Genomic DNA, 22,872 nt, shown 5'->3' with positions numbered 1-22,872 from the left:
AATATATGTGTAAGTGTGTGAGTGACAAATGTACATTCCAAATTAGAACACTTAAAATCCAAATTAAGGGCTATGATTTAATCTAGAGTAGTAAGGATAAAAGAGTTGTTTAAGTCTCTTGTCAATCACTCCTTAAGCAAGTATGGGTCATGGCAATGCACTATACCCTTCAAGATTTCCTCTACTTAATGAAGTTATGGCGGCTGCATTTAACATAACATTTGAAGCCGTAAAACACACTCCAAAAGTCCTCTCCATTCTCTGTCAAGTTTAACCAAAAGAAACTAATCCAAACAAACTAACCAAAAACACCTAAACAAACAAACTTTATCACTGTTGTCCTTTGGGGCTGATGGCAACTACGATAAGCAGCCAACCATTCCTCAACACCGACAAATATCTCCTGTGTTGATTTGTGTTTACCATTCCACAATAAATCATTTCTAACCTTCCAAATCCCCTATAAGATCATCAACACCAAATCAAAAGAGTGAGAGGAGATTTGTGGAATGCTAATAGCAATTCCTTAATTTTATGCTAAATTGATAGTTTGTTTGATGTTTCTACACATCATTTATTGTTAGTTTCTGTTCACTATGCTATTTAGGAGCAGAAGTCTAAGCAAATTACATCTTCAACCCATTAAATTCAGAGCCATGACAACCATTTGAGAAGATAGGTAGACGTTTAGGTCATTGGGGCCCAAATTTGTATGAACAAATTTCATTGATAGAATAAGCGCAGTAAATATCAATTCACGAGGTTTTGTTCCGATACACAAAGAATTGCTTGCTTATGTTGGGTCACGAAAAATCCATCCTTAGTTCGGATTGTAGGCTACATGAAGTTGGAATCGCTAGTAATTTTGTTAAATATAATCATTGGAAATTTTTTTTTCTTTTTTTTTTTTGGGATAAACGATAACGTTAGTAGGTTAAATTTTTAAATGTTAAGAGAAAGAGAATTGATCGGGATTCCCCGCCAGGATGTGTAGGCATTATTTCTCATACTACAAAAATGGCTTATTATGTCGCTGGTTGATGTCGGTTTTATATAATATACTAGCAGATAAGACATTTCCGACACTCTCTTTACATGGTGTCGAAATTACTGTCGGGTATAACTGACATAAAATATCTATGTCGCTTATAACTGACATAGACTGTTAATGTCGCTTATAACCGACATAGCTTTTAATCTTTTTAAATTGCAGTGTCGTATAAAAAGAAAACCGTGTTGCTTTTAACCGATATAAAGTTAGTGTCGGTTAAAAAAAGAATTGTGTCGCTTTTACCTGACATTAATAATTATTTTTAAATATTTTAAAACCCGGTGTCGGTTCTAGCCTACACTAATAATTGCATTAGGGATTGGAATGTTTTATTTAGGTTTTAAAACCCACTTTTGTCAACATCTATCAGACATTTCCCTTTTTTAATACACTATCCTTAGCCTCCCATTACTTCACATGATTCTCTCTCTCTTACACACACATCGCATCATTTTTTCTTTCCTTCTCTTTGGCGGGTTCCCTCGCATGGGTTTCTTTCTCTCTCTTTCTCTCTCTCTCTCTGATACACATGCCTCATTTCTCTCACTTCCTTTCTTTTCTTGTTCTTTTTTTTTTCTAACCGGTTCTTCTTCACCCCCTCTCTTTTCCGTCTCCCTCACGTCTCTCTCTGTACCCACCCACTCAACCATCTTTCATCCCTTTCTCTCTTTCCTATTCTCTCTCTTTTTCCTTGACTTCTCCATTTCCCATCCCTCCTGAAAATCCACAAATCAAAACACTGCAAACATCTCCCCTTAGCCTACAAATCAGCCAAGTTTTATCCCTTCCTCTATCTCTCCACTGCACATCTCCCTCTATCCCGCCAACGCACTTCTCCGTTTCCATGAATAGAGCTTCTAAATCTGCTAAGGACACCAAGCCAAGCTTAGTTCTGCATAGTGGGTTCCACCACTGCTCATCGCGTACCCTAACTAGTTCTCGAGCTCTCGACTTGGTAAGCCTCCATACTACTCCCTCTCATTTCAGTTTCCATTTTCTAGCTTGGTTTCAAGCTTGCACGTAATCTTAGAACCCACACCGTGGTTGAAAAAATGAATGTGGGTTTTGTTCATTTCGATGTGTTTTGGATGCGAAACCAGTGAGAAAATTAGTGTGATTTGGAGATCTCTATGCTTAGATTGGAAAATGTAGGAAAACCGAAGTGACTTTTTGAATTTTGAGGGAATAACAATTTGCTTTCCCTCATAAACGAATTGTTTTCATTTCCCCAAAAACTCAAAGAGAATGGAAGCCACGAAAGCCACCAAGGGCGCCGACGGAAGAAGAGGCGGAGATAGGAAGAAATCGGTGTCCAAACAGTTAAAGCCGGCCTCCAATTCCCCGTCGTCCGTATCACTCGTTTCCTTGAAAAAGGACGCTACGCCTAACATAGCTGTACCAGCGCTCCCATTTACCTCGTCGCGGTCCTCAAATACCTCACCACCGGGGTGATTTCCTGATCCACATTTCTCAAATCTAAAAATATTCCGTTTATATATATATAACTTTTGGTAATTATTATTAATAACTGAGACAGATTTTCATTTTTTTATTATTAATAGTTTGTGGTGTCGCTTATGGGCGACATTATATTAGTTATTATATTTTTCAAATTGTTAGGTAGTGTCAGTTAGACCAACACCAGTTTGTTCCATCTGCCAGTCTTTGTCAATACTTAATGTCACTTGTAACCGACGTGAGTCTTGATGTCACTTTTAACCGATGCTACTTGGTGGCAAATTAAGAGGACTAACCGACATCAATACCCTTTCATGACGCTAGGAAAGGTGTCGGTTTTCCTATCCGACATAGCATGATTTGATGTCGGATTTTTACCAAAAATCCGACAGTCATTAGGATTTCTTGTTGATTTTTACACCGCCAGTGATAGTCTCTTTTGTAGTAGTGTTTGCCATATGCAAAGTCAAAGAGAATGAAATGGTTAATCAGCAGAATAAGAAAATCCATTTAGATTTTATGTAATCTTTTTCAAATTTAATCAGTAAATCCATTTGGATTTAAACTTTAATGACACCAGGATTTCCGAATCAGTTAAAGTTCATTTACTTTCAAATATATGGTGCAACCTTCTGAATTCACTTAGGATACAAATTTTTCTCTTAACGATTGTTTTCTTTAAATTTTAAAATATCATACTTATCCTTAAAAAAATAATAATAAATTAATTAATTAAAAAAAAAGACGTGAACCCATTAGCAATCAAAGCAAAAGTACTGTTTTTTAAAAAAAAAATTATAAAAGACTAGGATTATTCACGTGATTTTGTACAATGTGATTGCCACACATCATTTTATTCATTTTTCACTTCTCTTTTTAATTTTGTGCTTCGATTGAATAACAGGACACTAAATAGATGAAAACAGAAAGTACCCCTAAACAGAACGTGAGACAGAAATAGTCAGCGGCCATATTACAAGAGAGATTATAAGTGGACGTCATAGAATTACCAATTAAAATTTACCGACGTTAGATCATGACGTTTGTTAATGCAGGGTCCTTCTAAGATCCATTATAAATCAGTAGATGTTGTGACCTATATTTAACTGACAAAGAGAGAGAGGCTGGCGGCACAGAGAAAATATAGAGAGAGAGATGTGTTTGTAGGGTTGTATAAAGGATGTGTTATTCCCCCTACGCAGTGCCTTTATTTATAGTAATAAGGGGGAGAAGAAATCATTCTCCTCCAAGGAATACAAGTCCTAATAGGGAATAATAATTAGAATCAAATCTAATCTAGGATTTACACAATCACACTTAAATAAGAAGTTTATCACACTCCCCCTTGAGTGTGTAAATACTCAAGTACATTCGACATCATGTAGAGTTGAGGAAGTCGACTTGTCAGCATTGATTCTGGAAACATGTTATTCAAATAAGGTAGGAACTTGCATAAGTAAGTAAGTCTCACGAAAAAACCCTAAGGCTATGGTAAAAACCCAAGTAAGGACAAAATCCATAGTCTAACCAAAAATGCATGAGAAAACAAAGCCAAATGAAACGTCTATGGGACGTTATCGGGGATATGATCAACCCAAGGTGGGTGCCTCGTCAAAACCTTGTTAGTTAGCAAAAACACAATGGGAAAAATGTTCCTTATCATAGGAAAAAAAGAGTACATTAAGATCAAGCAAGTATACTTCAGGATACTCCCCCTGAGTTTGACATAATTCCAAAGAGAACTAACAATGTTACAACTCAAAAAGTTATACACATACTAATTCCTTGAACAAGCTTATGAAATGTTGCCTTCAATAGTGATTTGGTGAAGAGGTCAATCAGATTGTCTTGTGAACGGATTTGTGTGACTTCAATATTCTGTTGCTCTTGCTTTTGATGTGAAAATAAGAACTTCGACGCAATGTGTTTGGTGTTGTCTCCTTATATGTAACCCTTCTTGAGTTGTTCAATGCATGTTGCGTTGTCTTCATAGATCGTTGTCGGGACATCAACGACAGGGTAAAGATCGCAAGAGCTTCGAATATGGCCCACAACTGCTCTCAACCAGAAGCATTCCCAAGTTGCTTCGTGTAGGGTGAGAATTTCAGCATGGTTAGACAAAATGGCAACTAAGGTCTGTTTAGTTGACCTCCAAGAGATTGCAATGCCTCCAATGGTAAAGACATAACCCGTTTGAGAACGCGCGTTGTGAGGATCAAATAAATATCCTGCAGCGGCATAACCAACAAGGCGAGAATCGACTCTAGATAAGGGGGTACGGCATCACTCGAAGATGTGTAGGGATAGAACAAGCCCAGATCCATAGTACCCATAAGGTATAGGAATATGTCCTTAACACCAATCCAGCGTCTGATAGTTGGTGCATTATTGTATCTTACCAAAAGATTAGCAGCGAAGGAGATGTTGAGTCTAGTACATTAAGCTAAGTACAATAAAGCATCTATCGCACTTAGATAAGGAACTTCAGGCTCCAAAATCTTTTCATCATTGTCCTTCGGATGGAAGGGATCTTGTTTTGCATCTAACGATCGAACGACATAGGAGTACTCAAAGGCTTTGCTTTATCCTCGTTAAAGCGACAACACCTTCTGGGTGTAGTTCGATTAATGTACTAAGATTCCAAGTGAACGATGCTCTATCTCAAGATAAGGGGGTACGGCATCACTCGAAGATATGTAGGGATAGAACAAGCCCAGATCCATAGTACCCATAAGGTATAGGAATATGTCCTTAACACCAATCCAGCGTCTGATAGTTGGTGCATTATTGTATCTTACCAAAAGATTAGCAGCGAAGGAGATGTTGAGTCTAGTACATTAAGCTAAGTACAATAAAGCATCTATCGCACTTAGATAAAGAACTTCAGGCTCCAAAATCTTTTCATCATTGTCCTTCGAATGGAAGGGATCTTGTTTTGCATCTAACGATTGAACGACATAGGAGTACTCAAAGGCTTTGCTTTATCCTCGTTAAAGCGACAACATCTTCTGGGTGTAGTTCGATTAATGTACTAAGATTCCAAGTGAACGATGCTCTATCTCAAGATCAAAATAGTATCGAGTCTTTCCTAGATCTTTCATCTCAAATTTCGATTTCAGGTGCACGGCAATTCTCTCGAGCTCTTCAGGAATTCCAATGAGATACATGTCTTCGACATAAACTGCAACTATCGCAAAACTGGAATGTGACTTCTTAATGAACACACAAGGGCATAGTTTGTTGTTCACATATCTCTGACTAGTCAAATACTTACTCAAACGGTTATACCACATTCTTCTGGATTGCTTCAAACCGTAGAGTGAACGCCTCAGCCGAATTAAGAGCATGTTTCGGGGTTGAGAAATATTTGATACAGTCCATGTAAGTCCTTCAGGAATTTTCATATAAATTTTTGTATTAGGATCCCCATAGAGATACGCAGTTACTACGTCCATCAGCTGCATGCTCAATTTTTTGGAAACTACCAAATTGATAAGGTAGCGAAAAGTAATCACATCCATAATGGGTGAATAAGTTTGGTCATAGTCAATCCCGAGACGTTGTGAGAAGCCTTGTGCAACAAGATGACCTTTGTAATGCACAATTTTGTTCTTCTCATTATGCTTCCAAACAAAAACCCACTTCTAGCCAACGAGCTTCACATGTGGAGGAGTAGGAGTTATAAGTCCAAACACTTTATGTTTCGCAAGCGAATCAAGTTCGACTTGGATTGCTTATTTCCAATTTGACCAATTCGGTTCTACGTCGATATTCATCAACAGAACGAAGTTCAATGTCATCGCTCAACATGATCTCAGTAGTTACTGCATATGCTAATGCATCATCGACGATCATCTTATTTCTACACCAAACATCATCCAAGTTAGCATAATGGGCCGAAATCTCACGATTCTCAGGAGGTGGATTCGTCTCTTCAAGGACGCTTCCATAATCTAGAATTTCCTCATAAGTTGGATAAAATAAGTAGGCGATAGTCGGATTCATGGTAGGTTCTTCAGGGGCCTGTGTCGTAGGTTTCCACTTCTAGGGTGTGAATCCTTTGAACCAATAGGTCTGCCACGATTTTGTATAGGCGCAGATGATTGGCTAGCCGCTAATGTACGTGGATCGGTCAAAGTGGCTTCTCGGGCCTCCAGGAGGGAAGTCTGCCATACATTTGGTACATCCATCTTTGCAAGCACATTTGTAGCTGGAATATGTGATATTGTCACTCGTGCTAGATCGGTGAAAACATCTAGCATGCTTTGAGCTACGCTCTTAAGATCTAATATGCGTTGTACTGCAGTCTCAGACTGAGCAGTGCGAGAATATAAATGAGACAAAGTAGGAGTCATCCACGATAATTCGTGTCGTTCTTCAGGAACGTTGGTGTTCTTATCTCCCCTTAACGACGGAAAAAATATCTCATAGAAGTGACAATCTGCAAAACGAACGGTAAATAGATCGCCTGTCAAAGGTTCTAAGTAACGAATGATTGAATAAGAATCATATCTAACACAGATTCTCATCCTTCACTGAGGTCCCATTTTTATACGTAAGGGCGGTGAAATCGGCACATAGACCACATAACCAAAAATGCACAAATGTGATAAGTTAGGTTCGTATCTGGTAACAAACTAAAGGGCGTTATATGGTTGGGTTGCAACAAGCTTTATGCGGACCAGCATGGCTACGTGCAATATTGTATGGCCCCAAGCAGCGATCTGGAGCTTGGTACACATGACCAATGATAGAGCAATTATTTGTAAGCGCTTAATGAATGCCTCTGCCAGGCCATTCTAGGTATAAATTTGGGGTACTAGATGTTCAACTTCAACCCCAACTGACAAGCAATAATCAACAAAAGTTTTAGATGTTAATTCTCAAGCATTATCCAATCGAATAAATTTGATCGGATAATCATGGTGGTAAGCCCTGAGCTTGATAACATGAGCCAACAGTTTGAAGAATACAGCGTTCCTTATGGATAACAAGCACATGTGTGACAACATGTGGAAGCGTCAACCAAAATCATAAAATATCTAAATGGTCCGTAAGAAGGTTGAATCAGTCTACAAATGTCCCCCTGAATCCTTTATAGAAAAAAATATGAGGATTCGAGCAAATCTTGTTATAAGAAGGCTTAATAGTAAATTGTCCCATATAACAGGTTTGACATGCGATTCCTTGAATCGAACCTAAACTTCGAGTTAGTGGATGCCCGTGCGAAGATTTGACAATATGGCACATCGCTATTTGTCCAAGGTGTCCCAAACGATATGCCAAAGTGTAATTTCGTTCGCCGTCCCACAGGTAGGGCCAGCCACATAGTGGCTCTCTATAGGGAATATGATTGTATTATGCAGACCACTCGAGATACACTTCATCTTCTCTAGAACATGTTTCTGACCATATTAGTAGGAAGTGATGCACAAAAATTCAACTCTGTTTTCTACATAGGTTTCAGCGTGGTAATTATTATGTCTAATGTCTTTGAAACTCAACAACATTCTTCCAAAACTTAAAGAATAGAGTGCCTCATCAATGGTCAAAATTGTACCATTGGACAGCATTATACGTGTCTTACCGTATTCTTCGATCAGGTTAGATGATCTTAAGAAGGTTGTCAGGGGTTCATTCTTAGGTATGAAGTTAGTGCAATAGATGCATTCACACAAAACGGTGTGCGTGGTTGTACTATCTGCCAGACAACTAACTTTCTCACTAGTCATACCTAGAAATAAAAATTAATTTGAATCGGTCACATGCATAAAAGTTCTAAAAATAAATATCCATTCAAAATAAAGTATTCAAGGATGGTAATTAATAAAAACTTAATATCCAAAAAAAGATCACCAACAAATAATCAAAACATAAAGGAAATTGTTCAAAATTAAACCAAAAACAAGGAGGGGTTCAATCAATAGGTGGAATTCGGCCCCCAGGGTTCTAAATTCAACTAAAAGTAGTTCATGTCTAAGATTCTAGTCTTCCATAGGGTTGGTATCCTCCTAAAAGTTAGAAACCTTCATCTTGGTACTTTCCGGTTCATCCATTTGCACAAAGTTTGGTTTAAACTTCTTACGACGAGAATGATATTCAGCTACAACCTTTTGGTGAGCACGGCAAACATGGGACCAATGGTTATTTGAACCACAGTGGTAGCACATGTCTGTATCCATGGTTTCAGGTGATTTGCCCTTATTCTTGAAGTTTAGGATCTTGGAAGCGAGGTTGGGGCACTTCTGGGCTCGGTTTCCTCCTTTAGGTGGGTCTTGGCTCTATTGACCTCAACGAGGTGGCTTCTGGTTGCCCCTACCACACCTATGTTGGCATTTTGGGCGTTGGTTCGTGATATAATGTGCTTCAAGCACAATAGTAGCCCCAATAGGCAACAAGAAGTAAAACAAAGATCAAATCTGAAAACTTAGTGAACTTATGAGCCCTATATTGTTGCTACAAGACAATATTAGTAACAGAGAAGGTCGAATAGGTTCTCCCGGAGATCCTTTTCGATCAAGGTCTCATTACGGAACTTGAAAAGTGATCGGATTTGACAAACTTCAGAATTATATTCATTCACAGACTTAAAGTCTTAGAAGCGCAAATGCTACCAGCCATGTCTTGCTTTAGGCAAGAAGATTTCCTTTAGGTGATCAAAACGATCAACCAAAATGACAAAGTGCTCATAGATCTTCCTCAGCAAGGTACTTGGTTTGCTGTACATCATGAATGTGTCTTCGAATGAAGATCATGGCAGTGGCTCTCTCAGCTTCTTCAACTGGGTTGTCTTTCTCATCTTCAATGGACCTACAGTGCTCATGGATCTTCCTCAGCAAGGTACTCAGTTTGCAGTGCATCATGAATGTGTCTTCGGATGAAGAACATGGCAGTGGCTTTCTCAACTTCACCAACCGGGTTGTTCGTCTCATCTTCAATGATGGGACGCAAATTCTTTACGGTGAGGTGGAGCTTCACATCTTGGAACCACTTAAGGTAGTTTCTTCCAGAGACCTCCAAAGCAGTGAAGTTGAGTTTGTTTAAATTCGACATGTTCCTATCACAAAATAAATGGACAAGATGTGGTTGGTGTAATGAAGAAAAAAAATCAATTCATTCACATAAGAGTATAACATACAGGTTCTAATAGACATGTATTGGTTTAAATTTACATGAAAAAACTTCAGGTTTTCATGGGTGATGTTTTTAAGGAAAACTTCAGGTTTTCAAACAAGGCATGTTTCTAGAAACTTCAAGTTTCAAAATAATTATGAACTTCAGGTTCATATGTTCCTGCAGAAAAACACAAATATATATATATATATATATATATAGAAATACGCAACAAGGAAATATGCAAATAGATCTTCAGGTCTTGATAATAATTAGATTAATTATTTAGACTTCGGGCTAAAATTGAAGTGTGGGTGAAAAATTATAAAACCCAAATTGTCTAAAAAAAATTAAACAATTAAGCTTGGGGCCTAAAAACATGGGCCAAAGCCCATAAGTGGGCTAAGATTGGGTGTGATACGATGCAGTGCACCGATTCTCCAGCAACAAACTGGGATCGTGTGTAGTGTCGTGCACAAGGACATCAAAGCCCAATTGAGCTGGTGTCGTTCGCGGGCCGAGGGTTCAGTTCAACCCGATAGGCTGTTTGGATTTGGGTCATGGCAGTAAAGACAACTATTAGCCCAAAAAAAATGGTGTGGTACGATTCAAGCCCGGGGGTTCGAGCCCTACTAGGGCTCGGGTCGAGAAATCCATGACACCCCAGCGACACTGGGTGTGGGATTCAAACCGGAAAAAATCTCCAACGTTGCTTCAAGTGACTTCCCTCGATCGGTCATAGCACGACGATGCAAAGTGGTTCAATTGGAACCCTAGTTTTGGATGAAACCTAAGGTTCAATGCCGAAACGACGTCGTCTTCTCTAATGAAGCATTGGAGGTTTTGCTCCAGTGCATCGAAGCTCAAGAAGGCTCATGTGAGCTCGGGTTTTGAATTCGACAAACCCTAAATAAAAAAATTTATATTTTTTTCAACTTCCAGATTAATTCAATGCATATTCAATTAAATAATTCAATGCATGGACATATATTTGATGCAATTCATGGCAACATCAATTCACATAATTCAACAATTATGGATATAATGCATACACAATTGATGTAAAATCTAAAATTTGAAAAAACATAAAGTTGGGTCATGCATTATGGTGAATGTTCATGCTATCAGGGCTGCAAAAATATAGGGATAAAAACCATTGTTTTGAAAGAATCTGATTGCGTGATGATATTGATAAACTGGTTTGATGCAGAAAATTTTTCTTCAATTTCGGCTTTCCATCTCCAAAGCTTGTATCACGTTCAACACAAAAAATTTAAATTGAATCAATAAAATCAAAATTTAATCAATTAAAAATAATTGAAACGTAATACTCCCCTAATTGAAGACGAATAATTTTTGCATCGGATTTCTAAGCGCAACAGTAGGAGCGTGCTGATAACGTGTTGTGGCCTATATTTAACTTACAAGGCGGGACGGCGGCACAGAGAAAATATAGAGAAAGATATGTTTGTAAGGTTGTGTAGATGATGTGTTATTCCCCGCAATTCATTTATTTATGGTAATAAGATGGAGAAGAAATCATTCTCCTCCAAGAAATACAAGTCATAATAAGGAAGAATAACTAGAATCAAATCTAATCTAGAATTTATACAATCACACTTAAATAAGAAATTTATAACAATATGACCTCTTTTTTTGCATGACTGGCCGCATGTTAAACTAATATTATTGTATTTCAATATAATGCATCGACAAATGCAAACCCGTGAAAAATAGAGAACCCCAGATCGTGTATTTGTGGAATACATTTGAATCAGCACTGTGAACTCGAAAAGAAGCCCTAAATCGTTACGAACAAACAATAACCCCCTTGTCAAGAAACCCCAAAAAGAAGACCAAAAAACCCTAACTTGTATTATTCACATACAATAAGCCCTTACCATACAAAACACACATTTTTACAGCTCTCTCAAACCAATCTTATCGAAAGCTCAATCTTGCCGGATCATCTTGAACACTCGTCACGTTACCATCCCCCATAACCATCATTTTGTCGGGTCTCTTTTGTTGAGTCCGAAGAATCAGTTTCAGTTCCGTGGGATTTTTTTAATTTCGCCACGAGAACCCACATGTTGGCGAGTTCATTTTCCAGGTATGCTTCTCTTTGCTTGGATTCCTCAACCCTTCTTTGAAGATCAGCCTCTCTTTTATCCTTCTCCATAAGAGCAGCCTCGTATGAATGCTCTCTCTCCTTGCTCACTGCCAGTTCACTCTTCATTTCTGAGATAAGCCCGCTTTGGTCCTGTTTGATGTGACTATCTCTCCGACCATTTCGGATTGTGCTACTATTTCGACGCAGAGTTGGAGAGCTCTTAGATGCGGCTAGCTCAGCAGCTTGTTTTTCATTTTGGTTCATGAGTTTGGAAACTTCTTCTGATAATGCCTTGAGCTCAACAGCAGCAGCTGAGGCTAGACCTTTGGCGTACAAGCTCTCCTCCACCAATTTCTTGTTCCGAACTTCTAACTGTTCCTTTGACTCCGTCAGTTCAGCCACCTTCTGCTTCAGTTCTTCAACCTAATTAAGGGTTGAAAAACAATAATTTAATAAGATGCTGCTTGACAGTGTTAAAATTGCTAAAGTTAAAATATAAATAAATGGAGACATAATAGGCTCATGAAATTCATCGGTGGTACTTTTGTTGGGAATAATACGAAACTTGAATTTTCCAACTAAACAAATACTTAGATGCCACAAGAGGAGAAAAACCTGCTTCCGTAGAAGGAAAACTTCATTTTTGTCATTCAACACCGCATTATCTTTCTCTGTGCCTGGTTCCTCATGCAAATTTTTTGAACCAATTCGAGAAGTGACTATTGGGCTCAAATTTCTAAACTCTAGTGCCTCAGAAAGCTGCTGCTTCAAGGAGGCGACTGTTTCCTGCAATCCTTTGCATTCACCAATCTGGTAACAACGTAATATAAAGTCATATGAGGTTCTGAATTCTGTAGTCTCGTCTAAAGATGAACAGAACAAATAAATTTTAGTAAAGTAGTTCCTGTACCTTTTGTTCCAGCTGTTCTTGGATGATACGATTATCAGCAGCTTTAACCTGGCACAAAAAAGATACAGCAGTCAACGGAATAGACTTGGAGTTGAGGCCCTTGAAAATTTCATTTCATTTCTCCTTTTCTTCGCTATTGTAGTTGCAATTTGCATAATATCCAAAAGTCTTGCACACTGGAAACTGAAGTAAAACTAACACGGATACTCAAATGCAAGTGGATAAATGAAAGATGGGTTTTTGGACATTCCATGGAACTCAAATGCTTCTATGGTGTGTCAAATGGCATATTATGTTAGTCCCTTGGCTGCAACATTAATTATCAAAAAAAATGTTTTACAATAAAAATCTACATGATTGTAAGGTCAACATGACACTCCGCATGCAGAAGGCCTACATGATTCTCCATATGAACTATTTTATAGTTCAGAATTTACTGTGCTATATTTTCTCATATCAAAATGTACAAAGTTATTATTTATCACCTCAAGTTCAAAGGACTTCTCATTCAATTGCTCCATCACTTCAGCAATAGACTGCAGCATAAACCAGAAACAACGTAAGGTTTGAGTTTAAACAAAAATGAAAACAACTCATAATATAAGGGCATACTTTTTTTTTTTTGAAGAAAAAGCAAAGGATACCAGCTGACAACAGTACGGAATCCCGGACTTACTTGGGATGCTTCCAGTTGACTCATTTTGTTGTGTGAAAAGGACTCTGCAATTTTCTTTTCCACCAAAGCTATTTGCTCATTCTTCGCCTTGATTTCATCTTTGAACTTTCGCATCTCCATCTTAATTTCATCCTTCTTGGAGTGTCTTGAAGCCTCCTCAGACAACCGCTTCAGAGCACTTGAACGGAGTGCTACCTCATCAGACAAGATTTTTCGCTGCTCCCTTAAAAGATCAATCCGATCAATTGACTTCATGCTAGTCTGACAGGATAAACAAATAAATGAGCGATGAATGAATCAAGAAATAGAGAAATAAACTAGTTGAAGCATGGAAATTTAATCATTTGGTCCATACTTAGGGCTGGTTTGGTATTGCTGTGTTTTGAAAAAAAGCCGGTTTTCCAAAGCTACAAATTGCAGCTTCAGCTTTTTCCTTTGATTTCAGCTTATTCTCACAGCAGCTTTCAAAATAAGCCCTTTTTTTTAAGTTTACCAAACACCAAAAACACTCCCAGCTTTTTTTCATAGGAGCTTTTTTTAAAATCACCTCAACCCCAAACTGGGGCTTAGTAACTTAGTATATACATCAAGTAAGTTATCAGCCTGTATGTTTAATAAACTCAGGCTCAAAAAAAAAAAAAAAAAGGGAAAAAGAAGACACAAAATGGCTCAAATGATATGCAGACAAGGGAAGGAAAGTATGATGTCACAAACAGCACATGACAAATTTTTTGGCCAGAACTAGTGTTCATTTCCATTTCCCAACCACATTATATCAATATGAAACGCTGTTTCTTAGATACAAAATACATGCTTTTGACTCTTTTTCGCCTTTATTTCTTTTTCTTTTTCAGGTTCAGTTTAATGTCATAAATAACACTACAGCTTCAAAACCTGCATTACATCTGTCCCTTCTCTTTAGTATATGGACATAATGAGCAATATTTGATACAATCATACTGAGATGGCAGTAATGTTCATTGGGGGCATGCAGGCTCAAATACAAGTTAACATCCTTTATGCAGAACATTCACATACCAGAGGTGTCTCTCGTCCCAGGAAATTTTCCTGACGAACTTCTCTGTCCTCTCTAGCCTCAAACAAAAGATCAGCCAATGGAGAGTTTTCTGTAAGAGCTGAATGTGAAAGTCTGGATTCTACATGAAAATTACCGCTTTCTGCTTGAGGTGTTGACGGTGTAATAGTAGATTTTATTCCACTGGATCTATCACTTGTGCTTGTCAACGTCCCTGTACCACTATCACGTTTCTGACCAAGAATGGAAACAAGATGGAAAATAAATCAACAAAAAGTACAAAAAATCTGCTGCAATGATAGAAATTTTAGGCTGTCAGGCACACGGAGCAAAAAAGTTTGATTCTTTAGAGTAACCAGTTCCTTCAGAAAAGCTGAAGGTTCAGACCATACCAAGGAGTCCCTAGTTCATTCATTTTATAATTGGAAATTCAGAAAACCAAAGGGATTTTCTTACAATTACATTTCTCTAAGGAGGAAAAACAATGTTTCCAGAATTCCATGTTTATGATTGCCCATGAAATTTGAGAAACAGTTGATATTAGCAGCATTTATGGCCATAAAAGAATCCGAAACAGAAAAATAAGCCCAAGAAATAACAAGATAAAGCTACTAAAGCTGTAAGTTATATCAGCATCAAGAATACCACCCACTGTAAGAGATATAAAACTACTGGAACAAACACCTTCAGCATCCATACTAATAACCCTAAATTTCACATTAGACAATTGCTCAAAATCAATGCAGCTTCTATACATTATTAACAATATTAATGACTGGATAAAGGAAGAAACCACAGATGAGTGAAACAAAACGTCACTCTGGATACTGGATAAAGTAGCTGACACAGGAAGGTGGATGAAACCTAGGCCAAATGCCGCATCTTCTACATTTACCATTGGTGATTTTTTTTATCAACGTGAGTTTAAAATGGACATACAACCTTAAGAAAGGACAACAGATTTCTACAAACCAAATGGCACATACCCGTATCTTTAACCAGTTTAGAAGTCCATGCTTCCGAGTCTTCTTCTCCCCCTTCAGTGTGTCATCAGTCATTTCAGTACTCCCCTCAAGAGGAGGAACAAACAATTCAACACTTTCATCATCCAAAATCAAGTCCCGCCTTTTGTATGGTAGGTATGCAAGCTGTAATTTTCACAAAGAAAATAAGAAAACAAAACTCGTTTATTCATCTAGCAGAGAGAAAATATGGGAGAACTCAGTCCAACCTCCTCTTCACCAAAGGAATGTCTTCTTCTAACACCAGGTCGGTGGGAAAACCTTGAAAATTGTGTTCCTTTTGTTGAGACCAAAATCAATTTTGTCAGCCTTTGGATTCTTCCCAACAAAGCAGCTTTGGCTTCTTCTTCTTGTTCCAATCTTGATTGCAGTTTGTATTTGCCATCTTCTAACTTTACACATCACACCACAGCAAAAGAAGCAGTTCAAGTCACACAACAATGACTATTCAGAAATATATTTATGCAATTTTTACTAGAGGAAACCGTGCAGCAACTGAATGACAAAAGGTATGTTAATAATACAGAGGATTGAACCCATTTATCAAGGATGGGGCCCAAGGTGGCTTTACAGTTGATCCATAACAGTTATTTAAGAGAATCCAGAATTAACAGAAAATCAAAACCAAAATCCCAAACCAGTCAACACTCACACTTCAATATATAGTTTGTCCGGCTCCATTTGGCTCTGAACTAGTTTTAGTAATGTTTTAGCATTTAATTCAAGTTTGATTTTGTCGAAAGCAAGAATAAAAAAATAGTTACAGACCCAGAAATAACCCTGAGACCAATCCAGTAGAGGAATTTGGAAGCACCTTTTGTTTAAGGAGCAGAATATCATCTTCCCCAGCATCTTTTAGTTGAGGAATTGTGACTATACCCCTCTTCAACTCTTCTAACTCTTCCTTTAAACTACGTATCTCATTTTGATATTTCTTAATGAGCGACTTCTCATCAATAATCTGCGGGTACAAAAAATTATGTGAGGTGAGAAACAAAGGAAAACATTATCAGTTTAAGAAAAAAGAGATAAAGCAAGCATACCTTGTTTTGTGCTGCTTGAATTTCAATGTGTTTTGCCCGATGTGCAAATTTCAATGTATTATGCGTCTCTTCGGAACTGCTTGATGAAGGAGTAACAGTGCAGATGAGCTGTAATAGTGGACAATATAAGTAAATAAATCAATTGCAAAACTTTCTTTGCTAGCAGTATTGGTTCTTGCCAGAAAGATGTATTGGAATAATATCCAGATAAGTGGAACAGAGGTGAAACCATGACAACCGGAGAAGCCTTACAGATACACGCCCATGTCCACTTAGGGAAGATTGAAGAAGTCTTGTCAATTTAGAATCCCGGTATGGTATATGAGTAGCCCTCATATCGGTTAACTTTGATATAACCTACAATAGAAGTTAAAAATAGTCCGAAATACGTATACCATGTAAGATGAACAATGACTCGAAGTACTCAAAGGACAATCTAAAAAATATTTCAAACTTCTTTGTTTAAAACAATATTGAGGCCTCACAGTTCCTAGAGTAAGCAAACTTCTATTAATATAGGATCCTTCTTTCCGTCTGACACCAGTAGTTTCAGCTTTCGAGCTCTCAGAACCTGCCAGATCGATGAGGTTCTGCACATATAAGTTAGATATGATAGATTCATAAGAAACCCTAAATATCGAATACAAAAAATACTAAATAGATTACGATTAATCAAGGAAGATAACAAACAAGTAATTGGTCTCAGTCCGTAGTGTTGAATACGTACCAATTGTGACAGACTTACAGCTTCACCTTCACAATTTTCCCCACATGGACTACTCTCTATTGTCTGTTGACAAAGTAATCATACAAATATATAAATTCATCAATCGAGCCAAAATAAATAAACTGATGGTCCAAATAGATATCAAGGATTCAATTCATGTCACTATTTACCATCAATCAATGAATAGGTGTGTCAGTGTCAAGGAACATTAAAAGAAAAATCAAATGTAAGATTACAAGATGCTATGTTAAGATATTCACCAGCGTAAATATCGTGTGGCTCCTGCTACTGAATAGATTGAAATTTGTTGAGCCAACATGCCTGTGCTCTGTTGGTAAAATGAAAACTCAATCACAAAGTGAAACAAGATTCATGAAAGAAACAACATGATTTAAAATGACAAAAACAATAGATTGAAATTTGTTGAGCCAACATGCCTGTGCTCTGTTGGCAAAATGAAAACTCAATCACAAAGTGAAACAAGATTCAGGAAAGAAACAACACAATTTAAAATGACAAAAACCTATATCATCTGGTCAACTAAACAAATAAACAAGATTTACTATAATAATAAAAAAGGTCGTACCCAGTGCACAAGGCTCCCGCTTTACGCAGGGTCTGGGAGAGGTGAATGTCGGCTAGCCTTACCCCCATTTATGGAGAGGCTGCTCCCAAGTCTCGAACCCGAGACCTACCGCTCATGGGCGAAGGCACTTGCCATCGCACCAAGTGCGACCTCTATTTACTATAATAATAAAATATAAAAAAAATTCATCACAATCGCAATATGATTAATGTTCTTGTACCTTCTCCAGCTGCTATAAGTGAAAGGGCGTGAGCTGGGGACAGTACAACTTCTTCCTTTATTCCTTCAACAAAGGTGCCCTACAGCCATCAATTAAACAATTAACAAGAATTCTTAACGTGAAAGAAGTAATGACTTGACAGAAGATTTTTATAAACTGACAGCAACCATCTTTATTTGCAGAACAGTAATTTATGAAGATAATTGCAACTCAAACAAAGATTGCAAAACTAATAAAGCACCTGGGCATCTTCTCTAATTCGTAAATTCTGTCCTGCTGGATTCAACAAGTCATTTACAACCTGAAATGAAAGAAACCTTAAATGATAAATAAAATAAAATAAAATAAAAAATCACCACTGAAGTATAAAGTTCAACATTACATCCAGAAAACTTTAATTTACAATGGTCTACAAACAGCAACAACCATATAATCAGAGCATCATAAGTAAGCTGGAGAGAAATAGGAAGGGAACAATTACCTCATTATAGATTTCCAAGTATGACACACGAAGAAGATACTCTCGATTTGGAGTCTGGAGAATAGACAGATATTTTAATATGTAGTTTCTCCAATAAGAAAAGCTAAAGAACTTAGAACCTCGTTTAAAGTACCTCTTGGATGATGCTAAAAGCATCCTTCACAGCCAGTGGTATAATTCCAGGCGACCTTTGATCACCCTGAAATTAGTAGGACCAATATAAGCACATTGACAATCATAATAGATCCAAGCACATTAATACTTTATCCACTACTAGATAGCAGAATAAATGTTACTTCTATGAGAAACTATGGATATATAGAGGTGACTGATCAATGCATGTTAGTCAGCTATACTCTGTAGAATAAAATGGTGAGAATAAATAGGTTATCTCACATGCATAGTGTGAGTCTTCCCGCTGCTGGTCACCCCATACGCAAATATTGTACCTGTCATGGAAGGAAATCATAAGCTAAATAAACAATAATACATTATGCCATATCTACAACTTAGATATATCTGAATACCAAGAAGAGTTTTACTCAATTAAATTTTAGTGCAAACTGCAAATAACTTTAATCGGTTGAGCAACAAGTTGCTTAAACTATCCAAACCACCAGTGCCCCAGTTACCCTTGCCAGGCCGAAGTTGTCAACCTTGACAGGCAATGCATTAGGTACCTAGGAAACAAAACTGATGGCAGAATTGAGATGGTGTGTTCACTGTTCAGCCGAATAGGTTCTCTACTCAGATTCATAAAGCTTTACAAAGAGAAGATCCAAAATTTTTCTAGATGGTCAACAAAACTTTGTAGGCCAAGAACCGGAAAAGATTAATCATCTTATGATTCCAATAGTTCACCAAAAAACTATTGGTCCCAGCTTTTCCCAATGCAACAGACCATTAGGTCCCAAGATTCTCTACTTTCTTCATTCACTACAAGACCATACTTCAGCCAATGGGAGTTAACAATCAACTCTCAAACATATAGCCACGTCCAGCAGAATCCAGCAACCTAGTGAAGAAGAATTTAGGATGGAAGCTGGAATTCCTACGAATGTTGTTGAAATGAATGATTGAGGTGAGAATTGCAAGTTCCCAAATTAATTTACAATTTCATCGCCTTATGTATGCAACGATTATATCACTTCTTGCCATGCAAAAAAAATATAACGAGAAAAGCACAAAATGGTCAAATGGATTTCATAACTGGCAGTCTACAGGACCAATCATCGAAATTGCAACCAAAAGTTAGGTGCTCTAATTAACATGATAATGTAAAGGAAACAAAAGCGCAGGGAATATATGCAATTTTCCCTAAACTAATCCAAAATTTAGCCATCAAGAGCACTGGTTCAGGTTGCCACTCACACAACATATTCTGAAAAATAGAACTTCTATTTGTAGTTAGATAACAATTTTTGGTTTGCGTACTAGTTGGAAAACACATTTGCATTCAGTCTTTTATAACCGGGAAAAAAAATGGAAATGCTGATCATGCTACCGTTAAGATTTTTTGGACATATAATCAAGCTAAAAACAATTTAGAAATTTCAGTTCATCAAACCAAGAAGTCAAAGAAATTTACCATTGACGCCTTCCATAGCACCACTAATAACATGCTGAGCAGCAACATCATAGACATGGCGCGTTGTGGTGGTTGGGCCGAATACCCGATCTAGAACCAAACAATGAAGGGAAAAAAAACAAGTCAAACCAAAATGAACTTATCTGAGTTTTATGATCGATGCATTTGATAAAACAAATTCCACTAAACAAGATATGGAGGTATAACATTCTTTCTTTATAGGAAACTTTAAACTCCTATTGAATTAAGGGTAAACTCTGCACTGACTTGTAATGTTCGACAGCCGTTATCATATTCTCTACCAAGTGTGGACTTGTTTTTATATATGGACGACTAAGAAGCAAAGTGAGTGAGATCTCAATGAATATCAGCTATTCATGCTGACATGCACGTATTGTTTTGTAAGTTCAATTCAAGTATCCCAACATCATTAAGCTTAGGCTTACTATTTTCTTCCTCCGCACAAGTGCATCAAATAATGAGAATGCAGTATTATTTGTTTGATGGAAAGTAGATAAAATACCATATGCATAAGCTATTGATGGATTATGCTCATTTCGCACAATGGTGTCGCCATCTGCATACCATGCAATTTCTTCTTCTTGGCGAATTTCCCTCGGGCTATACCAAACAAAGACGAAAACCAACAGCCAACTTACTAAGTACTCATGAAACTTCTACAAGTACAGCACAATTCATACTATTGAAAATGAACCTGAGTGGACGAAAGCGGACCGTCACAGTGACGTTTTCTTTGGATTTTTCCACATCTTGCGGTAAACTTTCCAAGTACAAGTACTGTGGCTTACTTCGAGCCGAAGAAGACGCAGGAGAACTCTGGCATTCAATAGATGTTTCCAAATATTGTTTTGAAGACGTTGTAGTCGAAGATGCAGGGGAATTAGCAGCCTTTGAACTGCTCGAACCTAATTTTTTTGATTTTGATCCATATTTTGACGCCATTACCACTGGAAGTCAATCCCCTTCTAAACAATGACAACAAATTCCACTTCAGCATCAATCAACAACAAATTCAACTTCTGAGTTCTTCAACATGTTAACACTTTCTTAGGCTTGTTCTGATGCCACACTATAACTCTGGCCACAGAAGTGACCTCAACGTTCAAATAGCAACTGAATTGAAGTCGAAAGTTCAAGTTTTGAGTACTTCCACTAGTTACCATCCTCTAAAAGACAAACTGTTTTTGGTTGCCAAGAAAACTGTAAGGCAAAGATGATTGTGGCATATGGACGCATTGTCGATACGAAAAACCAACTCTTTCTTGAATTAGTTTAAGTCTACCTCACCACATATAACATAAATGCAAATTCCAAAACTCTATGTTATCCACTTTCCTTCATTTTCTCAGCAACCAAACACAAATTAAACAAAGACAAAGAAAATCCCACATAAAATTGCTGCTGATTACAATTTCTTAACCCAGTTTTATTACACCTCCCTTATTTTCAGCTCCCGATTTCCAAACCACATTTAACTAAACAGAGCTTTTATATAAAAATAAAAAATTCCAAAGCTTTTTAGCCTCACCTGTAAACGCAATCAGACGAGCATTGCGAATTGCATGCACCAAACGGAGAAAAGTCGAAAGAAAGCGAGCTTTATTAATCACAGAGATCGTCTCTGAAGCCGCAGAGAGACGGATCTGAGATAAGCTGCTGCAAGTGAGTGAGTGAGAGAAAGTGAAAGAGGAGAGAGAGAGAGAGATAGCTGAGCTTTTTTTGCTTGCCTTGGAAGCGACGCCTTTTTCGATCAATGGAAAACAATCAGCATTTCTCAATCGAATCCTTTTCTGCAGAGAGAGAGAGAGAGAGAGAGAGAGTAGGAGAGACTCATACATATATTTACGCACCACCCGTTATAGACCTGTAGAGAGAGAAAATGCTAACCAAGAAAAGAGAAAGAAAGTGAATTTGGTACAGTAGCTGTAGCTCCGTGAAAGCCTGGCTGGAAAATGGTGGGGATTTTCTTCTATTTTTCTAATTTTTAAATCTAATTAATTCTTTTTTTATTTTATAACTAGTCACATCTTTTTCTCTTAGCAGATGATTTTAGGGTTAAATCTCGCTAAAAAAGAATTGAATATCAATTTATTATAACTATTGTATTATGGAAATTTTTACAATTTTTTTAACAAATAATATTATCTACCTTAAGAGAAAACATAGACTAAGCTAAGCCTCACATTTTTAACTTAAGTAATATATATATATATATATATAATTGTGTATTCCAACGGGGAAGGTAAACCTTCTACTTGCGGATTCCACATGAACTTTCCTTTACTTTGACTCGTATTATGGGTATATTGGTCTCAATCAGTATTTTAAAGCTCGAAAAAAGGCATGCTGTAATTGGAACAATTAGGAAATTTGCAATGGGATTGGTATATCAATTCATTCAGATTTAGTAGAAATTAGAGAAAATTTTCTCAAAAAAATTTAAAAGTTCGAAATTTGTAATAGGATTTGGCAAAAATTCTGTAGTGAATCAGTAAATATCATCGATATTCATTGTGGAATGTTGTAATTGGAACAATTAGGGTTTTTGGTTTGGGTTTAAAGGTGAACAGGGATATTTTATTGAATGACTTCTTTCTTTTAATTGCTCTGAATGGTGACCAGTATAGATTTTATGGTTAGTCGGTGTAATTTGACTTGCCTAATTTTTTATGTATCAAATAAAGTACACTTTAGATTGTAAACAACTAAAATTTCCCCTCTCTGGAAATTTATAAAGGGAGAAGAGAGAGTGATTTAATTGTGAGGTGTGTTTGATTCACCCTATTGTGCATTTATTTATAGTAGTATGAGAGGTAAAAACTTTTCC

At 37.2% G+C, this 22,872-nt stretch overlaps 1 protein-coding gene across 8 annotated transcripts; it reads right to left on the bottom strand.

The window, feature by feature from the left end:
- Positions 1-11,297: 11,297 nt before the first annotated feature.
- On the bottom strand, positions 11,298-21,978 carry LOC103430274 (kinesin-like protein KIN-7K, chloroplastic). Of its 8 annotated transcripts, none has more exons than XM_070812064.1 (25): positions 21,933-21,978; positions 21,773-21,835; positions 21,574-21,698; positions 20,740-21,007; positions 20,548-20,645; positions 20,025-20,114; positions 18,833-18,885; positions 18,570-18,635; positions 18,437-18,490; positions 18,197-18,256; positions 17,956-18,034; positions 17,410-17,477; positions 17,150-17,212; positions 16,908-17,012; positions 16,675-16,779; positions 16,423-16,530; positions 16,194-16,340; positions 15,589-15,771; positions 15,344-15,505; positions 14,360-14,590; positions 13,322-13,582; positions 13,131-13,181; positions 12,646-12,693; positions 12,351-12,545; positions 11,298-12,158 (listed from the first exon to the last, which is right to left on the bottom strand). In XM_070812064.1, the coding sequence occupies exons 4-25, from the start codon at positions 20,985-20,987 to the stop codon at positions 11,610-11,612; spliced, it is 3,024 nt and encodes a 1,007-aa protein (XP_070668165.1). In that variant the 5' UTR covers positions 20,988-21,007; positions 21,574-21,698; positions 21,773-21,835; positions 21,933-21,978; the 3' UTR covers positions 11,298-11,609. The 8 variants fall into 8 exon arrangements, with proteins under 8 accessions (XP_070668165.1, XP_070668162.1, XP_070668160.1 ...); XM_070812061.1 differs by having other exon boundaries at positions 20,740-21,010; positions 21,574-21,688; XM_070812059.1 differs by lacking the exon at positions 21,933-21,978 and having other exon boundaries at positions 20,740-21,010; positions 21,773-21,912.
- Between the last annotated feature and the right edge of the window lie 894 nt (positions 21,979-22,872).

The sequence above is a fragment of the Malus domestica genome, chromosome 14 (genome assembly GCF_042453785.1).
Source record: "Malus domestica chromosome 14, GDT2T_hap1".
Classification (NCBI taxonomy): domain Eukaryota; kingdom Viridiplantae; phylum Streptophyta; class Magnoliopsida; order Rosales; family Rosaceae; genus Malus; species Malus domestica.
The sequence above is the reverse complement of the archived record's forward strand: the minus strand, read 5'-3'. Positions and strand labels throughout refer to the sequence as shown.